The sequence below is a fragment of the Ixodes scapularis genome, unplaced genomic scaffold (assembly GCF_016920785.2).
Source record: "Ixodes scapularis isolate PalLabHiFi unplaced genomic scaffold, ASM1692078v2 PGA_scaffold6__148_contigs__length_123643588, whole genome shotgun sequence".
In the NCBI taxonomy this organism is placed as follows: Eukaryota; Metazoa; Arthropoda; class Arachnida; order Ixodida; family Ixodidae; genus Ixodes; species Ixodes scapularis.
Window position 1 is genome coordinate 8468457 of NW_024609881.1, and position 19968 is coordinate 8488424.

The following is a 19968-nucleotide window of genomic DNA, read 5'->3' on the forward strand; positions in this document are numbered from 1 at the left end:
AAATCCCGACTCTATTCGTTTGACTTTGATGAAAGTAAAGAGGGAGCTGAATTAAAAGCGTCGACGACACTTTAATTCGGTTTAGCATATTCCAAAATATGCTAAACTTCCAGATGGCAGTGTGTCGTCACATGGCACGTGCAGGCGAGCTGGAGGAAGTTCACTACAATGACGTCAACTGGGGCACCAGAAAAGAAAGCAAATTGGCAGAGAAAAGAAAGGGGGACAGTCAACGAATGTCTCCCTTTTTAATGGCTCTATCTTGAAAAGAACTTTTCCTAAAAAGCCAAAGAACTGTGCTCCACACAGCTGAAGAGCTGCACTCCACAGAGCTCAAGAACTGCACTCCACAGAGCTCAAGAACTGCACCCCAGACTTGAAAAACTGTGCCCCACATACCTCAAAAAAACTGTGTCTCACAGAGACAAAGAACTGTGCCCCACAAATATGAAGAACCCCATTCCAGAGAGCTGCAGAACTACACCTTACAGAGCTGAAGATCACCTGCAGAGCTGAAGAACCGCACTCCTGTCCCCGTTCCTTTGGCACTCATTTCCAGTCACAAACCAACAAGCCCAACTAAACATTTTGTTGTTTTAATTGCACTCCACAGAGCTGAAGAAAGGTGCCCCATAGAGCTAAAGAACCACACCCCACAGAGCTGAAGATCAGTGCTCCACAGAGTTTCAAATCTGCCCTCCACAGAGCTAGGAACTGTGCCCCGCAGAGCTGAAGAACTGTGCCCCGCAGAGGTGAAGAACTATGTCCCAGAAAGCTGAAAAAGTGTACCCCACAAAGCTGAAGAGCTATGCCCCACAGAGCTAAATAACTGTACCCCAAAGAAGTAGACCTTCAGGAGTTGAAGAAGCGCACCTTCGAGAGCTGAAGAGGTTTCTCGCAAGCTTTTACTACTAAAACTTTCCAAACTTAACATAGACAATTACGTTCTTGCATGGATTGAAAGTTTCCTAATTCAAAGGTCACAACTTGTTGTTGTCAATAATAGTAACCCCTCCTCTGTCACTGTTGCTTCCGGTGTTCCATAAGGATCAGCCTTAGGGTACCTACTCTTTTTAATATATATTAAGAACCTTCCCACTTATGTCTCCTCATCTATCTGTATGTTCGCTGATGACTGTGTGATTTATCGTGAAATTCTAGACCATAATGATACTTCTAAACTCCAATCAAATGTTAATCCTGTTTACCAATGGTGCAATACATAGTCTACGAGTCTTAATACTAACAAATGCAAGGCCATGTGAGTGTCTCACCCATTGCATGACTATCCTAACTATTTCCCAAGTAATGTCCAATTAGAGCCAGTATCATCACATACATATATAGGCATACATGTAACTTCTAACCTGTCATGAAAAACTCATATTTGGAATATTTCTTCTAGTGCTAACCGCATGTAAGGCTACATCAAAGACAATTTTTCATTAACCCCCGTTTGACTAAGATAATTGTTTACAAAACTCTAATTAGCTTCAAGTTAGAATATGCAGTTTCTGCCCGGGGACAAGCAACTCTTACATCTAAATTAGAAGCTATTCAGAAGAGGTCTGTTCGTTCAGTCCTAAGTACCAATGTACCGGCAGCGTCACCTCTATGAAAAATACACCCTCATTGCCACCTTTATTTGGACGTCGAAAAACTTCCCGCCTTTCCTCGTTTCATAAAATTTATTACCATAATTCTATACTACACTAATTTTACGTTTCCTCTCGTCTTGATCAATCTTTCGTTCCCCGTACACCCAGAAATGGAACCACCTTCCCGGGTCGATAGCTGCCATCACGGACACTGAGCTTTTGAAATGTGCCATCACCAATCACTTTGTTTATGAGAGTGCCTAATATGTTTTCTATGGACATAACCTTCTTGTTACTGAATGTGCCAAATATGTAATTTGTCGTTGGCTTAACGCTTTCTTGTTGCTCTCCCCCTCTGTAATGCCATCGAGCCTTGAGGGTACAATAAATCAATTGAAATAAATGAACTGTACCCCACAAAGCTGAAGTGCATCCCACACAGCTGAAGAACTCTACCCCAAGCTAAAGGACAGCACCCCACATAAGAACTCACCTATCTGCGAAAGAGAAGAGCGGGAGATTGGATACACTGCAAGCAGGACAAAAAGCAGGGACTTGCAGTAACGCATCTGCAGGTTCTGCGCCACGAGCGGAAAATTCTCTATCTGCAGCACCGTCAGTTTCTCCAGGAGAGCCAGCTGGGACGCCGGAACCTGCATCGGAAACAAACAAAATTGCAACATTTATGCCCAAAATCTGATAATACATGAAGTGCAGTATTTAAGAAGCAATTGTATAAATTTTTTTAGAAGATATTAAACAGCCTTTTGGGAAGTGAAGAACAGCATTGTTTACTTATTTTCCTGCCAAATATAGAAGAGAAATTGATGTCTGGTCGCAAGTGACAAGATCACGTGACGTGACCTCATGAAGTCTTGGTGTACAGCAATACTATGACGTCACATGATGACAATTTCCCTATTAAATTTAGATTGAGAAATTAACTTCACACAACGTGGTCACGTGGTCGAGTGGTCACGTGGTGAGTTTGAGACCAGTTCGCTAGGGCGAGCGTACCAGACGAGCAGCACTGTGGCATCACCTGCTCTACGCCTAGCAGACAACAAAGCGAGGGTGTGCTCGCAAACAAGAAGAGCGAGTCCGCCACACGGTGCATGCGCAGAGTTTCGGACAGCGCCTGCTATGAGGCGCTGGGGGTACGGGACGGCCCCCGTTGTCGTGTTATAGCTAACAGTGTCCACGATGGTACTCTGAGCGTAGCTTATCGGAGGCAGGCATCTCGTCGTATCCACTCTTAAGCGGCCAAAATGCTTTCAAGGTTATACTCGAGCACATCTAAACCAGCCTTTACATGCTGCGGAGAGGAAAGTGGGATCATTCGGCTAGTAGCAACGCAGCAAAGCCCGCCTCAGTCACGGCTGAACCGTGCCAAAGCACGAAAAGCGCCATATTTAATGGGTGCTTCCCCCGGGAAATTCTCGAGAGCGGGGCTTTCCTTCAATCCCGAGGTCTCGACATCGACTCTGGTCTTGACATTGAAGCAGTAAAGCGATTCAGGAGCCTACAGAACTCGCAAGCTATAGTGAACATTTTAAAATAGGAAAACGCTGCCCTCGGGGAAGGTCGAGGGGGAGGAGCCCATCAGGTTCCTCTGGGCAACCCCTGTGTTCCAAGGGAACCCCTGCTCTTGAGAGTGGAGTGCAAACTCTGCATCTGACAAAGGATTACCACCTGCAACAAAAACATACTGGTTCACTTACCCGGGCAAAGAGATGCCGAGTGACTGGGTCATGGATGTGTGAGCAGCGTCCGACATTTGGCAGAAAAGAGCTACCACACACGCTCAGAATGCGTTCCACAGAAAGTGACTTTTGGAATGGTCTATAGGCACTTCTGCAAAAGCAGCAGCTCTACATACTTTGGTAGAAACCAGGCAGCTGCAGATCGTCATTTGCGCCCTCGGCTGCAACAAAACTCGCCGCTTCAAATTGGTGCAAAAAAAACTTACAATAGCTGTATCGCGCTGCAAAGACCGGGAAGCACAAAATATGACGTAAATGAGCCGGGCACATGCCACACGTGTGTGCTAAGTCACGTGACTGCGACGTCTCGCCCAGTCACGATATTGCCACGTGCATGGCCAAGTTGGCAACGCGTGAGGCTGCCACACGGAGGAATGGGGTTTGAACCCTGAACCCTGCTCGGCCCAGATCCCTTGAAAGTTCCAGCCCATTCTTGGCTCTCATAGAGCGTTCTGGTTTAGAGCAATCTCGAATGTACCATATGTATAAAAGCTGCGGTAACGTGCTGCCTCAGGTCAATCGCCCTTTCGTAACCGCCACGCAAGAACCTTTCATAGGTGCAAGTTTGCCTCATTAAGATTTTAGTTTCACACTCATCGACTATCTTTTATTCGCGAAAATAGCGAGACAATATCACGTGACGTCATATCATTTGACAACCTAACGTTAAAGTCACGCGACGTCGTCATGTCACGCGACATGACGGTGTCCCACGACGTCATACTGTCGCGTGAAGTGACAATGTCACAAGACATTACGATGTAACGTGATGTCAAAGTGTCGTTCGACGTTACGGCATCACACGACACCATGACGTCACATCGCGTTGTGCGATGTCAATGTCACGTGACGTCATAGATCATGTGACGTCGGGGCGTCACAGTACATGATGGTGTCACGTGACACCATGATGTTACATGTCACAGTCCTTCGTGATAGTTCTTCGTGACGGATCTTTGTGAAGGTTTTCTCGTAGAATCCGGCTGATAAAACCCATTCTGTTAAGGAACTGACCTGGCCCGTGCATCGCAGGATGCTCGCCGTTGCCTCCTGGAAGCTCGAAAGCAGCGGAAGGCTATCCTCCAGCACTGCGTGGCTGCTGATGCTGTGCACAAAGGTACAGTTGGTGTCATAGTCACTCCAAGGCTAGGGAATGATTGCATGCACTCTTCAGCGAGGTGGAATTCCCTTTTCATCTTAGCATTCAACAACAGATGAGAAAGAAGCCTCTTTTGTTGTACCCTCACCACCTGAGAAAATCCTCAATGGATTATCCCCCGGGACAATCCATCCACGACTATACCTGGGATAAGAAATTCAGATTATTCCCTGGGTCAACTGAGATTGGGGTCATCCCTTGTCACAGACATAGAGGGCAAGAAGTTTTGGGGAGGACAAAGGGATAAAGGTGTATGGTGGGTGCCGGGGATGAACGCCTGTGGCGACCGACAATCTCCCCAAAAGTGTGACGGAATGGCCGAGAATCCAGGCCTTCTCGAAGGATTGCGTCCAGATCTTGTGCTCCGTCATGATAAGTGCCTAATTCTATGCGGTGATTATATGAGTATGTATTTAAATTTTATGTACATTAAAAACATTTTTCCTCGCTCTTGCCTTTTTAACTCCGTTTATCGGACGTTGAAAAAGCAACTGCCCCCGTACGAAGACAGGCCCACAACTCACCTCTGGAAGACGTGCTCAGACCGCAGCAAGACGTCGTTCAGCATGTATAGCACGTCAGCTTCCTTCAGGTATCGCTTGCACGGCTGGAAAGCCACAAGACAACAGGAACCAACCACAATCAGCGTTACAAAATTCTGATGCCTCCAACAAACCTAAAAGCACTCTACGATTTAAGATAACCATGAGATTGGGGAAAATAAGAAGGACAAACACGACGAAATCTCAAAACACAGCTGCGAATTTATTTTTCCAACTTGCTCTTTTTATAGAATGCCTCCACCATCACTAAAACTTCCTACCGTCAACCCCACAATACACGTCAACTGGGCAGGACCCAACGACCCCGATTCGAAGAACCGAACCAAAACCAAACGAAATTCCACAACAATAGAACAATATAACATCCACCTTCACCCCCGACACTCGCCAAAAAACGATCCAAACACACCGATTCAAAAAAAAAAAAAACACAAACACACCACTTCACACCGCTCGCACAAAAAGTTTGAGATCACCAAGAATTCTCACAAGATAAGAACGTCCACAACTCCTCATCTAACACAATGGACGGAACACTTATGCAGTTTCCAGCACTTGTTATTCGGACAGTCTCCTATAAAATATAAAAAGGATGAATCGGAAAAATTAATTCACAGCTGTGTTTTGAGATTTCACCGTGTTTGTCCTTGTTTTACCCAGTCTCAGGGCTGTCTTAAATCATGAACGTAAACCAGATCGCCTGCGCCCTATCACTCGTTTAAGCACTCTACGAGTTTCACAAGAGGCTGGGACTGGGTGGTTTTGTTGTGGCCACACAAGAATCGGTGCTCACGTGGTTATAGGGAGGGTTTTGTGTTTCTTTTAGTTTGCTGTAATCCAAATCTAAAGGCAATTTTTTTTTCTTTTTTTCCTTTCTTGTGATGGGACATTTTTTTCTTTTTTAAAGATTCTATGTTTACTGGAACTTATTTTTGGTGGCAGCGAGAAATCCACACTCACTGGGGATTATGTTGAGAAAACAAGTGGTGGGACTGTGCAACCTCCAGGCTACGAGACCCAAAGGCATAGAAAACGTCCTGGTACTGATAAGACAATGCAACAAAGCATGTGATTCCCAAAGAAAAAATAAGCTTTTAGACCGTCCATTGCAGTGCGTGTCCCGGGTCAACAAAGAATAAATCTGCAGATAAAAACTTCTTCCCGACAAGCTTGGGTTGTTTTTTTTCTCATTCATAAACAGCTCTCAATTGGGGTTTTTCGGTTTCCCTCGATTTCCAGAAAACGGACTCGATGATATTCAAGAAGGTATGAAGGAAAACAAGCTGATCGTGCTGACAAAGACTGGTATGCACAGAATTTGTGCCTTCCAGAGAAGAAGAGAAGGGCATCTGAAGGGTATCTTGTTTCTGACGCACACAGTCAGACAGCACAGCGTGACAGCAAAAGCCGCAAAGAGCTTGACTGTGCGTTCGTACGAATGGCTTCGCTTTTGCAGGCTCCGACCCCCCCCAGCTCAGCCGGCAAAGGCTCACAATCTTGAGGTGATGAGTTCAACTGCCAGGGCACTTGAGTCTTTTTATACGGTTGCCTATGGGCATGACGCTTTTCAGTGTCAGTTTTTCGTTACGGCTGACTGGCTGTTAAAGCTGGCCGCTACAGTTGGCTGCTACAGCCAAACGTTACGGAACTTTGTGAAAAAAAAATAAAAAACACACCCTGTGTTTAAAACAGACAAATTACACGAGCTTGATCATGCTGACAAGGGCGGGTAAGCACAGAATGTGTGATAGGCCTCCCACTTAGCACTGTGACAAAAGAGCACGCAATGTAACAGCACACGGCAAAACAGCATGTGTCCAAACAGCACGCATCAAAATAACGCGGCAACAAAACAGCACACGTGAAAATAGCTCGCAACAACAAAGAACAGCATCAAAACGGCACACTGACAAAGGAGCACCTGCCAAAACAGCGGAACATCAAAATGACAGAGCGACAAAAAAGCGAATGCCCCGCGGCATCAAAATTGATGACACAGTGTGCGCCGTTAAAAATGCATGTGCCATACTGGCTCTGGAGAATGGAAGGGTGATGGGATGGCAAAATACTGAGATAACAAATTACAATACTATTTGGTTAAAAATTATAGTTTTAAACGGTGGCCTCATAGTGTCAACTCTTTTTATTTTTTAGATTATACAGTCGACTCTCATTAATTCAAACTCTCTTAATTCAAACTTGCGGATAATTCAAACTAACATACAGGTCCCATCCTATGTGTCTCTATGGGAGAAAACTCCTGTTAATTCAAAGTTTGCTTTATTCAAACAAATTTTTGGTCCCCCTCGAGTTTGAATTAACGAGATTCGACTGTATTTTCTGTTAATTGGGTTTGGGCCATCATGTTCCCAACCATTAAATTCACTCACGTTCGCTAACATTATGGGTTTTATGTTCATTGTTTTTGCGCAAGTATTTGACTCCCCTTTATTTGGAAATAACAGTATGCATATTGATACACTGCCAGAGAGGATAAAAGATCTCTGAAAAGCTATGAAATGTACTATCAAAGTATGACATGCAGCCCCTCATTGACATCCTTTTGGGCTGCCACTTGTCCTATGCTATTCAAACTCAACGTGAAAAGGGTGCGCAAATTAAATAAAGAGAACTCTAACACTTCACTGTTGCCTTTTGTGATGTTTGTAAAGTGCAAGTCACACAGTAGTATTTTTATAAAAAAAAAATAATGGCATACATACTTCGGGACGTGCGGCCTGGTTGCCGTGACTTCCAACCTGTTCGTGAAGCGTAGGAGAGCCGCCTGGCTTGGGGGGCTCTCCTCCTCACACTCTCCCGGGGGGACCTTTTCCGTCCCCCCGCTCATCCGGGAACGTTTCGGGTGAGGACGACGCCCGTTGCCGACTTCGGGAACGTGGGGGGACTCCTCCCGCGGATGCGATAGAGATCGGACGAGTCGCGAAGGACTTCCTTTGCCCACTCTGGACTGCGCTCTCGGGACGGTGTCGACAGGGTGAGCCTTTCATCTGACCTTGTCGGCGCGGGGGTTTCGGGGACAGTGTGTCTTTTGGTGTTCCAATAAACACCGTTGGACCCAGTCCTATTCTGGTACGTGCTCCTCCTTTTTAGAGAAGCGATCAGTTGAGCGGCTGACGTTCGGAGCCGCCCGTAGCGGTGTTCTCGAGAGAAAGCTGCGGGGTGTGGGAGTAGGCTTGGCGTCTCCCGATTGGCGTCTCCCGATTCCACGCCATCCGTCTCCCGACGGATGGCATGGAACGTGAGACTTGTCCAGGTGCCGTATCAGTCATGCCAGTTCGGTCGTATTAAATACCGACGTATACTATAGTGTGCAGTTCCCCAGTAATAGGCTCTTAACCAGAAGACTACTCACGAGGGCAAAGAGGCCATAACCCTTGAGCGCTGCTGCCAAGCCGTGATTGGACGTCTCCATCTTCAGCGTCCGCTGAAAGTCTTTGATAAAGAACTGCAATGCAGTAACCGGGGCATACACTTAGAGTGCTTCGCACATCGGGATAATGGCTCAGCAAAAACCAGCCCCACTCCCCCACACAAAAAACAAAATGCCCGTCTTTTGCCCAGAATCCCACTGGACCGACAAACAGAAACAAACAACACGGACGAGCCTTCAACGCATGCAGCATGCACCCAAAGGGTACCTTTGGCAGGTGTTTAGTCGTTCGGTGCTCGTGAAGTAAGCACGAGCGATTGCAAGCCTGCCAAAGATACCCTCGCGTGAATGATGCTTGTGTTTGACCATAGCCTCTTTTATTCGACAAAGCCTATCAAATTGCAAAAGACTCTGGTCCGAGGCTTGTCGCTGTCATTTTTTTCCGTCTGTCGCTCTAGCAGGAATGTGGCATAAATGAGCTGCGGAGACAGCCGAGGCACTACACACTGCTGCATACAGACTACGCAAATTCTCACTGCACAAAGACACTCTCCACTAGAATTCAAAAGTAATTAGCGTACAACGCACATTATAGGCCTACGAGTACCGAAGTGGGCCCCCAAGTGGGGACAACTGACCCCATTAAGATATTTGCCAAATGCCAAGTCTAACAAACTGTGATTCTTTGTGGTGGTGTTTGTGTCATTGTTACATGTGTAGAATCAGAATTCTTGCGCTATAAAGCTTTGACTTGTGTTCCGGCCACGATACATATTCACATTAAAATCCCCCACCATGAGCAGCAGAGTAACGTCGCGGCATCACGCTATGTCGCGGTGTCGCGTGGCATCATAACGGGACGTCGTATGGCATCGAGGCTCTGCACGAAACACACTTGGAATCCACTGCGATACCTTGTCAACAATGGCGTCATAAAAGTAATGCTTACTTGAAAGATGTCGAGGTAATCCTGCCTATCCGCATGTTCCACCAGTGCAGACGCAACCTGCGGAAGATGTGATTAGAATCTTGGAAGGCCCCCTACAAGAGATGCCCTTTCAAATCTGTAACTAGCCCAGCTGACTCGTTAATTAGACAATGCTCGCCTACTTGACCAGTGCCCAGTTGTCCTGGAATCCAGTATTCAATTAGCTAGACAGAGGACTGCAATCAACACCGAAAGCCAGTGCTGGAGCAACTATGTGCAGGCCATGCAATCCAGCAAATTGAGCAGTATGTAAAAAAAAAGAGTGGGGCCTCTCCATTATCTCCTTCTCGACCGTGAAAAGAATGCCTGTTTTGTGTGACTTCTACGGCGGTAGCTGTTAGTGCCCCTACCCGGAAGCTCTTGTATGAACGCAAAAGCCCACTCCACAACAGAGGCACTGCTCTCCCTCTTTCCGTCGCTGCTCACACGTACATGCCAACTGTGGTCCCTCACTCTTCCTCCCCCTGCAGGCCGCCACCGTTCCCAAATACCCGCATGATGAAGGGGAGAGCTCTCTCCGCCTCCCCACCATTCCAGCCACATCCACGTAGAAGCCACCGTTGCAAAACACTCACATGGTCGCGCTGTACAGACACTCCCTTGCCTTCCCACTGCCACTGCCCAGGTTACAACTCTGGTATAAACTCGTTATATCAAACCTGATGAAGATTTTAATCTGTTGCAAAAGATGCACTCACAGGTACTCCTACTACAGACTGATGCAAATTATGACTGCAGTCTGTTCTAACCAGTGAGACGTATGGATTGATATCTTATTGGAGAGGTTTATTAAAGCTTTTAAACTTTGAAATAGATTAGACACCACTGCGTGCTTTGGGTTGTACGGGGTTTGCGAGGCACTGGGCGCAATGACAGCAGTTTGCAAAATGAATGCCACCCAACAAAAGCAGCATAATGTCCCAAATAATTAATGACCGCTGTCCAGAAGTTTGCTAGAATGGAATAATATTGATATATAACAAAAGTCAACGAAGACGAGGGTTCAGGAAGAGCATGCGCTTACCACGAGAACATTCTCTCTCATTCCAACCAACGCCATAAGCAATGGCTCGCTTCTTTTCAACTTTAACTGTAAATAGTGTAAATAAACACAGTTTTAACAAGAAGGATGTATTAACTGGAGACGAGGGAGTTTCGCAAACCCCGAAGATGGAAGATTACAGCTATCCCGGAAGAATTACGGCATTTAGCACCAGAAGAAACTGGAGTTCATTGTTTGAACACCTCGAGTTCTACGTCGAAGCGAAAGACATCACCAGCCCCGTGAAGAAGCGAGCAGTTCTGCTCACATCCTGCGGTGAGTCGACCTTTGACACCGTACGGGCTCTACTAGCTCCGAAAAAGCCTTCAGAAGTAGAGTTTAGAGAAATTGTAAAACTCCTCAACGAACACTTCGACCCGAAGCCGGCAGAATTGTTCAGCCATTTCAAATTCCGTCAGCAAAACCAAGCACCGACAGAGACCATCTCTGAATACGTCGCCTTCCTCCGCAAGGTAGCAGCCGACTGCAACTTCGGAACGCTGACTAACGTGCCGGCCAGGGCTACTTGTACAGCTATGCCAACCGCTTGCTTCTCCAGCGAGACACAATTGTCCCAGGCCGCACAAACCCAAGGAGCTGGATTTTCTACCATTCTGCCATTGGAGATTACGCTCAGTGGCCGTTTTATCTGTGGCATCAAGGACTCGCATCTACAACAACGCTTGCTGGTCTAACGTCACAGCACCTTTGACCGAGCTTACGCAATTGGCTTGGCTACTGAGTCTGCTGCCAGCCAGCAACATCACATACAAGGTGAAAAAGAGGGAAAGGTCCAGAGCTCCATTGCAGTGAAAATCGCAAGGTCAAAAAAAGAACAAAGAAGTCTTGTTTCCACTGCACAGGCTCGCACTTGCCGGACGTCTGCAAGCACATCGAAGCAACTTGCACATTTTGCTGCAAGGAAGGACACCTGGAAGAGGCAAATGCAAAGCCCAGCCCAAATCCCAAGACGAAGCAAAGTGTCACACCCACCATGTGGATGCAACAGAGCATAAGACACATGGTCATCTTTTTGCTGTCAACGGCGTCACCCAGGGAGGTGTACCTCGTGGGTCATCGCAGAGCTAATCGTGAATGGACGACACCTCGACATAGAAATGGATTCCGGAGCTTCCCACTCCAAAATTAGCTCAAAAACATTCAAACGCCTTAGGCAGGAACGACTTCCTAAGCTAGATGCAACTGGCTGGCAAGGTGCCTGTCAATGTGCAGTTCAAAGGAAGAGAAGCTCGCCTGGAACTCTACATGGTCACCGGAGGGGGAGCGAGTCTTCTCGGTCGGGATCGGCTCCCCACACTGGAAATCAAGGTTTCCGGAGTACATTCGGTATCATTGGGAACACATAAAGACTTTTTTGCAAACCACAAGCAAGAGTTTCGAGGACAGCTTGACGGACGTATCGGCGAACCGCTACACATAGACCTCAAAGCAGGACGCAGCTCCGAAATTCCTCAAGTGTCGACCGGTGCCACTCGCCCTACAAAGCTGAACAAGCTTCAGGCCATTTTGGAGCTGGTAAAGTCGTCGTCCTGGGCCCTGAGTCATTGTTCGAAGAAAAGAATGGTACACTACGGTTATGTGGAGTCCATCAGTGCACGGTCACCCCCGGCACTCAAGCCAATTGCATATCCGCTTTTCACGGCACCAGACCTGTTGTACATCAACCAAGGAGGAAAGATTGTCTCAAAGATAAATCTGCAACAAGCATACCAGCAATTGCGAGTGGATGACACCACAGCAGAGCTGCCGACTTTAACGACACCGATGGGGCTCTTTCGAGTTAAATAAGTTCCTTTTGGAGTTTTGGTTGCACCTTTGCTGTTTCAGAAGTTCATGGACACGCTGTTGGCAGGTATCGAAGGCATGGGAGCCTACCTTGACGACATAACGGTCACAGAGGCAACTCAAGAGGAACACCTAGAACGCTCTGCATTATTGTATTATGTCTCTGTATTGTATCCATATTATGTATCCGAACTGTATCCGTATTATGTATTAATGTATTAAGATTATCTGTAATAAGCAAAGTGAATGGCATAGATAGGAAGATCAACCAAATTTGACAAATCAGCATGTCACAACCAAACGTCTGCCGTAACAAGGTTATGCTATATTTGTCTCCTACTTGATTGTGGAAGGTAGGTAGATAAAGAAAAACACTGGTGAAATCATCCCACTGGTCACTCTGACCCTATCGCTTAATTCCTTCCCAGATAACATTCTGCGTTTCGACCAATCTCTTGGAAGTTAAGAAATGCCAGTTGTCTTGTGTCTCACTGTTGTGTCCTTTTGTCCTACTAAAATATTTCCTTAGCTGTTAAAGAGAAACCAACCATGGTTTCAAGTATACTTCGCCGGGTCAGTTCACTTAGAAAGACGTACTGCTTGTAATGACCATTTTTAGAAAACCACGCATTTTTGTGTTGGGTCTATGTAAAAAGAAACCATATATAGCGATAGAAAGTATTACATATAATAATAATCCTAATCTTTATTTGCAAAGCAAGGTGCACCGGGTGGCTCGCGAGGTTAGGCAGAAAAGCGAGGGGCCCTACGCGGGAGCGTCTGCTAGCCAGCCGCCCAGAGCAAATGAATTAGGTAGGTAAAACCCAATGTGTGACAAAGAAATATATGGGAGAAAGCCGAGTGTAAGGTGCATGAGGAAGGAAGGAAGGGCACTATGTGTTAAGCCTCCACGCCGGACTCATGGCGCCACCCGAGGCAGGAGAGCACGAAGCGCAAACTAAGTAGTTAAGTGCAGGTGTTGCACAAAACCAGGCCAGTACTGACCCTGGTACTTGCATCCTTTGCAAACGCGAATTCGTCCGGAAGTCGGCGACGACCCCAACACCGAGTTCAAACCCCACACTACCCTACCCAGAGCAACGCGGAAACCCAAAGCCCCGCACAAAGGTGATGATGTTAGGCGATATCTTAGTGCTGCTGTTTAAGTGAAAACACGCAACAAGGAGCGGCTGATTTGGTCTCACTTTGGGGCTACACTGATATCGGCTACGACGATCGTAAATGCGTTAAAAAAAAATATTTTAAAAAAATCAGGCAGAAAATAAAATTAACAATAAAAGAAGTACCGAACGAATGACACTAAACTTGCCACGCGCGTATGCCATACTGACGCATACGAAAATTCACCGCGAGTCGCCGCTATGCACGGCCTGAAGCTGACCGATTCATCATCATCGGTGTCTGCCGTCGTATTTTAAAGATGGCGCCAGCAAGATGCACGCGGTGAAAACACGAGCCTTGGCAGTTTCGGTAGAGATGAAGCACAGCATACTGAAACATTCAAGTCGAGGTCTAAAGAAGCCTGATGCCTCGTCCAGATCCACGAGCTCTTCCCATACGCCACCTTTAATGCCCCGGGGCAACGTCGCGGCCTCACAATCTCGATCACCTCTGCCGCCGTTGACGAAGGCAGCCAGAGCGACGGTGATATTTTCTAGGGTTAACAGAGCAATATCAATCACACACACTGACACACAAAGCGACAAACACACGCGCTGACTTACAACTCGTTTTGTATTCTATTACCTCATTATTCTCGTCATTGGGTCGACTCTCCCAATCTCCATGACCAGCACAATAGCACGAATACAGGAAACACACCAAAATATGCTTTTCGCTCCTCACCGCATTTATCAGGATAAAAATTCCAGCCATTTTTGAGACAGCATTAAAGACGGACAACTAACACACATGTCAGCTATAGGCGCCATTTTTTTAGCTAAAAAAATAGTGCTTCTCACTGACAAGCGGGTTACTAGTCCGTCCTTAACGCTTTTTGGCGTCTGCTTTACAGCAATAGCTCTTAAAGGGGCGGTGCAACGATTTTCGGACTTGGGTCAAAGATTTCTGGAAGTTGCCCGCTGACACTTCTGAAGTAAAGAACAGAAAACCGATTTCGCCTGCGTGTCCTAGTTGTTGCGTAAAAAAAAAAGATAAAGATCGGCATTTCGGGCACCCCTCAACTCACTCCCAGTCTTCAGGGTCACACCTGGTCGCACTCCCAGTGACGTCATTCGGAGTGCCGTGTAGCTTCCCGTGAGCTATCTCGGAGGACGCTTCCCCTCCCTCTCTCTGCGTACATTAGCGGGCGCTATGCTGCAGCTTAGAGCCGAGCGAGGTCACGTAGTCTTTCCGCCGTAGTTCCTTCGGCTGCCACTTGGGGCTGCAGGTGGGGGAAAAAGCTCGACTTTTGCTTTGCGATTATGCAGCGGAATCGCGACATTTTTAATGAAAAAAGTGTTTTCTCTATCCTCTGGGATACGATAAACAACGTAAAAATGACGAGATGCAAATTCTTTTTATCATAAAATCGTTGCACCGCCCCTTTAAGGGCTCTTTCCACCACTGGAATTGACATCCGTCGTTGTAGTTGGCGATGTTGGACGTCCGTCGTCCATGTTGCCAAATCCTTCAAAAAGATTGCCTCCAGCGTGTGGGAATCGAACCCGTTTGCTGCGTGCAACACGGAGACGTTACCACCAGCAACACCACGGCGTTATGAACTTGCTTTATGCTTTGGGCTTTTGTGATACGCAATGTTTACTGCACACGCTCTTTTGACAAAACAAAATGGCCGATAACAAAATGCCATTGTAGCACTGTCAATGCCAAGAGCTCGTGCTGAGAGACGTGCGTTCACACGCTCTGGAACAAAAAAGAAACGAAAGCGTCGGAACAAAATGGCCAGATGTCTATTTTGTTCCAAACACTTTTGTTCACAGACCCAGCAGAGTGTGAACGCGACGCCGATTCCCAACGACCTTGCCGTGAAGTGTGGTGGCTATCGCTGTGACTGTACTCTAGAGTGACACAGGACTGCTCAACGTTTCCGTTACAGCCGGCTAGCCAAACGTTAGGGAACTCAACGAAAATCAGTTGATAAAACACATTGTGGTAAAATAGAATAAAAAGGATGGGTTGTGCAGTCGGACACTCGTCTCCAACCGTAGAAAATAAAAAGCAACAGCAAAATGTGGAATGCAGCCGTTCCAGCGAAAGTGAAAAGGTGCGCAAAGCTCAAGACAGACACTGGCACCTCGACGACACATCTCGTGTGTGTCCTACTTTAGCTTGTATTTTGATACCCTGTTGTCTGTTTCAACATGGTAAGCCTGAGCAAGAAAAAAAAGGGATGAAGAAACGTATAACGGGAAACGCAGCTAAAATTTTGTTACACCAAGAGGTCGTGCTTGGCTGTTTGTCCGTCCCTCCATCCCCTTGCTCCAGGGCTACCAAGTCAGCCTGGAATCAGCCCACCAGCCCTTTCCCTTTAGTCTTGCTGTTCACTTCTAGAGTAGTTTTTTTTTTTTTGTTTTTTTTTTTTGCAACACTACAAAGGCTAAGAGCTCTTGCACTCGCATTGAATAGAACAACAAGCAGTAAATAATCTCCACCTCTCTGAGAAAGGACTCCAGGGCGGCAGTTCCCAGGGACTGCAATTCCCGGTTGCCGTGGCGACTCCAGTGGCCCAACTGCTGGTACAGCGTCCGGTGGTCGTCCAGCAACAACTGCCCAAAGAGCACCGCGTGCTTCGACAACAGGATCAGAGCCGCTGGTTCCCAACAAAAAGAGATTGCGACAGAAGGCATTAAGCTCAATGTCTATTATGCTCAACATCAATTTTTTCAGTGCACCACTGTTCAGGCTAGCGTGGAGATTGCACGGTGTTGCAACTGAGCACTCTGAAAAAATAACAGATTGGTTGTATAAATAATTCAGCGGGTCATGTTGCGACCTCGTGGTCACTTGTCAGAAACAACAGAGGAGGGTACTAGGCACAAACAGTCGCAACTGTTCATAACAAACCCAAATACACAAAGTACTGTCTATATTGAATGTCTAGGTATTTCAAACGAAGAACCTATTGGCTATATAACTCTGAAACAGAAAACGACCCTCGAAAACGCATGTCCTATTTTTAAAAACAAAAAGATAGGTTACACGAAGCGCAAGCTGAGAACAAAAAAGAGTGAACGAGCGCTTCAAAGGCAGTGCACCATTGGGAGCGTCTTTTCACGGCATCGCCCCCAATGCAGCCCATGCAATCATCCGTTCAGCACTTAAACGCTCCCAGCACGCGATCGAATTTTTTTGCTCCGAAATCACATGACCACCAAAACGCATGTTTCCCTCCTCGCCAAGCGCCACCAAGCAAACCTCGTCTGCTTCTTTGTTTATTTGCTGCCGCTTGATGTGAGCTTTGTTCTTTTATTTTCGGTTCCGTTTTTCGAATTCCATTCTCGCAAGAAAAGGCGAGCATGCAGCAATAGTATTTACTGTTCTCGGACAAAGTCGATATAATTAATCGTGAAGAGCGTAGTGAAAGAAGCTGCACGTCGCCACGGATTCCAGGACCACCAGAAGCACACTGAGTGGCTGAGCACCAAGAGCAACTTCATTGGCGCAGCTGCTACGAGCGCGCTGCAATCGTTGGTGCAACCTGGACAGCCTGGATTGGAGAGATGGTTCATCTCAAAACATGGGGAGCATTTGCAATTAAATGGCAGACTGTGGAAATTGGTCGTAAGTGTACATGCACTGCGTTATTGCGTGGCAAGGAGAAAAGCAGGCAGAAAAGTGGAGACGTTTGCGAACGATCCACGCTTTTGCCACCTTCTCACAGCTCGTATTGCAAACATAAACCACAAGGACCCGATCGAGCCTTTGCAAACCGTGATCTAAGCTCTTCCGCACAGCCCGCCGATATGCAATGGTTTTCAAGCCGATGGAATGACTTCTCTGCCAGTGCACCGGGCCTTGACACGATATTGTCGCATGCATGATCGAGAAGGTACGCTCCTCCATTGCAGTTGTTGATGTCTGCGTGGACTGCTCTTTTTCTCACTTTCTTAATGCGAAAGCATTTTTTTGTGCGTGTGCGTTTAAATGTGTGCACCTGTACATCGGGACCCGCCTCACGTCGGCCATTGTACCTCGTGAAACGAATTGTTCACTTTTGTACCATGAACCGTTTCAAGAAGAGAAATCTCGTCTTGGAAAAAATAAAATGGTTCGAGTCGATTTGATTAATTTATGAATGTGCATACTGATTTTCCAGTGGATATCCAAAGGATGTGCGTTTATGGTCATCCAAACTAATGCAATTTGTGCATTTATTGTGGGCATGCTGTTCTCATTTTCTCTGTTCAAAGCTAAGTGGGTACCGGTTTCATCAATTTTAGCAATTCTTGTTGAGTATGTTCCTTTTCATACTTTAAATTCAAGCATTTTAGATCCCCTCTTCCTACACTTGAGTCGTTTAAGGGGGGACACTACCCAAAAAAAACAATTTCTGCAAAAAAAGTTGATTTTGACAAATGTCATATTTACGTCCCCCAACATCCAGAGAGTATTCCCAGAAAGTTTCACTAGTTTACACTGCATAATTAATTTTTCATAAATTTTTTTTGGTCCACCAATGCTAAAGAAAAGGTAGAGGTTGGAACACCTTGAATGCAATTTTTCTCCATTCCAGTTTTAGGCAGAAATTTCACTTTAGGAAAACTATCGTTTTGTTATTACATAACTTGGATTCACTTTCAGAAGTTTTTCTGGGGTGAAATTTTAAGGGGAAGATAACTATGAACCTGTACTTTTTATTTTTGTCATTTTTCATGCTCAAGAACTAAACTTTTGGACAAAGGATGGAAATCTAAAAAACAGTATTTGTGTTTCTCTGGCTTTTCTGTCATGAAAGATGGTATAATATAGAAATATAGCTCCATAGTTATCTGCTCTGAACTGTCCTAAAGCAATATAACACATGAAAATGACAAATTTATGAGTAATTTCAAAACGATAGTTTTCCTATGCAGACACGCCCTTTTTCATCTTTGAACATTTGCAATTTTTTTTGTATGTCACCCAGGTTAACAAGGTTTGGCAGAAATGTTCTCGACGTTAACAGAAACAAGCCCTGTAAATCTAATTTAAATCAATCAAACAAGCGGTTCAAACATTCACTTTTTTGGGTAGTGTCCCCCCTTAAAGGGTAACTGCAAAGAAAAAAAAGTTTTTTTTTAAATAGCCTAATTGGGACAAGCATGTCAAAAAACAATTTTTCCGCGAGAAAAAACATTTTTTACAGCAATATTTATTGCGTGAGACTCATTTTAGTTTGCGGCTATTTCGTCTGTTTTAAATCGCGCGCCACGAAGTTGTGATTATGGGACGTCAATCCCAAAAGGTTCTCATTGGCTAAGAGTTTGATTGACAGCTTAGATCTTGATTGTTAAACCTTTGTTATATGCTGCAATTTCCTTTTGAGCGGCATATTTTTACTTTTAAAGAATAACCCATGTGATGAGAGTTATTATTCTTTACAAAAGGTTTACAAGACGGGCACTTCCGTTTGGATTCATACAAACAGAAGCTTCGCCATTCTTTCATGGCCGCCGAAGCCTCTGCTCCCGCCTGTCTCGCCTACCTCGACTAATCGTTTCGCCGAAGTGATCAGTGTTTCGTCGTTTCGTACTGACCCAGGTACTTCTTGAAGTGAAGTAGTGTGTGTTTAGCAGCTGTCGCAGGTGTTAGTGATAGGAAGCGACGCGGGGTTTTGGCTTTCATAGCGCGGTTCTTTCGTCTTCCTCTTTGCTTGCTTAGCGTGCTTTTTTTTTTGTTTTGTTTGTTTGCGCGTGCAAATGCTGACTTTTCGGAGATGTCAGATGCGTGATCCTGACAGTGAGCCTCCCAGCAGCCATGTCGCCCCGAAAGGAATGCTATTTGGCTGGAGGCAATCGGGCGTTCGCGTAGCGACCAACGTGTCTAGTTACGTTCTCGTCATATTTTTGGAGGCCGTCGAGATTCGCCCCGTGTGCACCTACCGTCCGCGACTAGACAGAAAATAAAAAAGCACTATGTCCACTACGTAAAAATGGTCTCAGTTCATGCATCTGTAGGCAGGTACGAAATCGTGCCCAAATTTATTCACACCGCACGATGCAACACGTCGCTGTGCAAACGCAGTCCAACACGAAGCATAAAAACGGCAGATTTAGGACAACAATTCGGAGTCCATTGTTCAATTAAAACGACGTAATTTTGTTGAAAACGCCCGCAGCTTTTTACTCACGGTATGCGTCGGGAAACTTCCACATTTTGAAACAGAACGAGGCAGATTTACTTTTAAAAACGCTCCCAGCGTCCTCCCGGACCAGTTTGACTGCATCAGCTGACGACGACGGGACTGAACTGGTTGAACGTCAACCCCACAACAACCAATTTGCGCTCCGTGTAAGCACCGCATTACACACACCACGAACGTTTCAGCTCTGTCGCATCGCCGTGTTGCACCAAACAGAACGAGATCGCCGAAAATAACGCAGCGCTGTCGTGAACCTTGGCTTGTGGTTGCGCACTCGTGGATTCTGTGACTCCCTTCGCTTTCAAAGCGCGCACGACGATTACGAACGATACTT

At 46.1% G+C, this 19968-nt stretch overlaps 1 protein-coding gene across 1 annotated transcript in view; it reads right to left on the bottom strand.

Annotated features, from left to right (window-relative positions):
* LOC8026835 (DNA-dependent protein kinase catalytic subunit) overlaps positions 1 to 19968 on the bottom strand; it is a 374591-nt gene that overhangs the window by 319774 nt on the left and 34849 nt on the right. The window contains exons 10-15 of the mRNA XM_029967180.4: positions 15946 to 16103; positions 9424 to 9480; positions 8457 to 8549; positions 5045 to 5127; positions 4376 to 4466; positions 2092 to 2251 (exon numbers count right to left, since the gene is read on the bottom strand). Coding sequence (XP_029823040.2) covers positions 2092 to 2251; positions 4376 to 4466; positions 5045 to 5127; positions 8457 to 8549; positions 9424 to 9480; positions 15946 to 16103 — 642 coding nt within the window. The remainder of the gene's footprint in view (positions 1 to 2091; positions 2252 to 4375; positions 4467 to 5044; positions 5128 to 8456; positions 8550 to 9423; positions 9481 to 15945; positions 16104 to 19968) is intronic.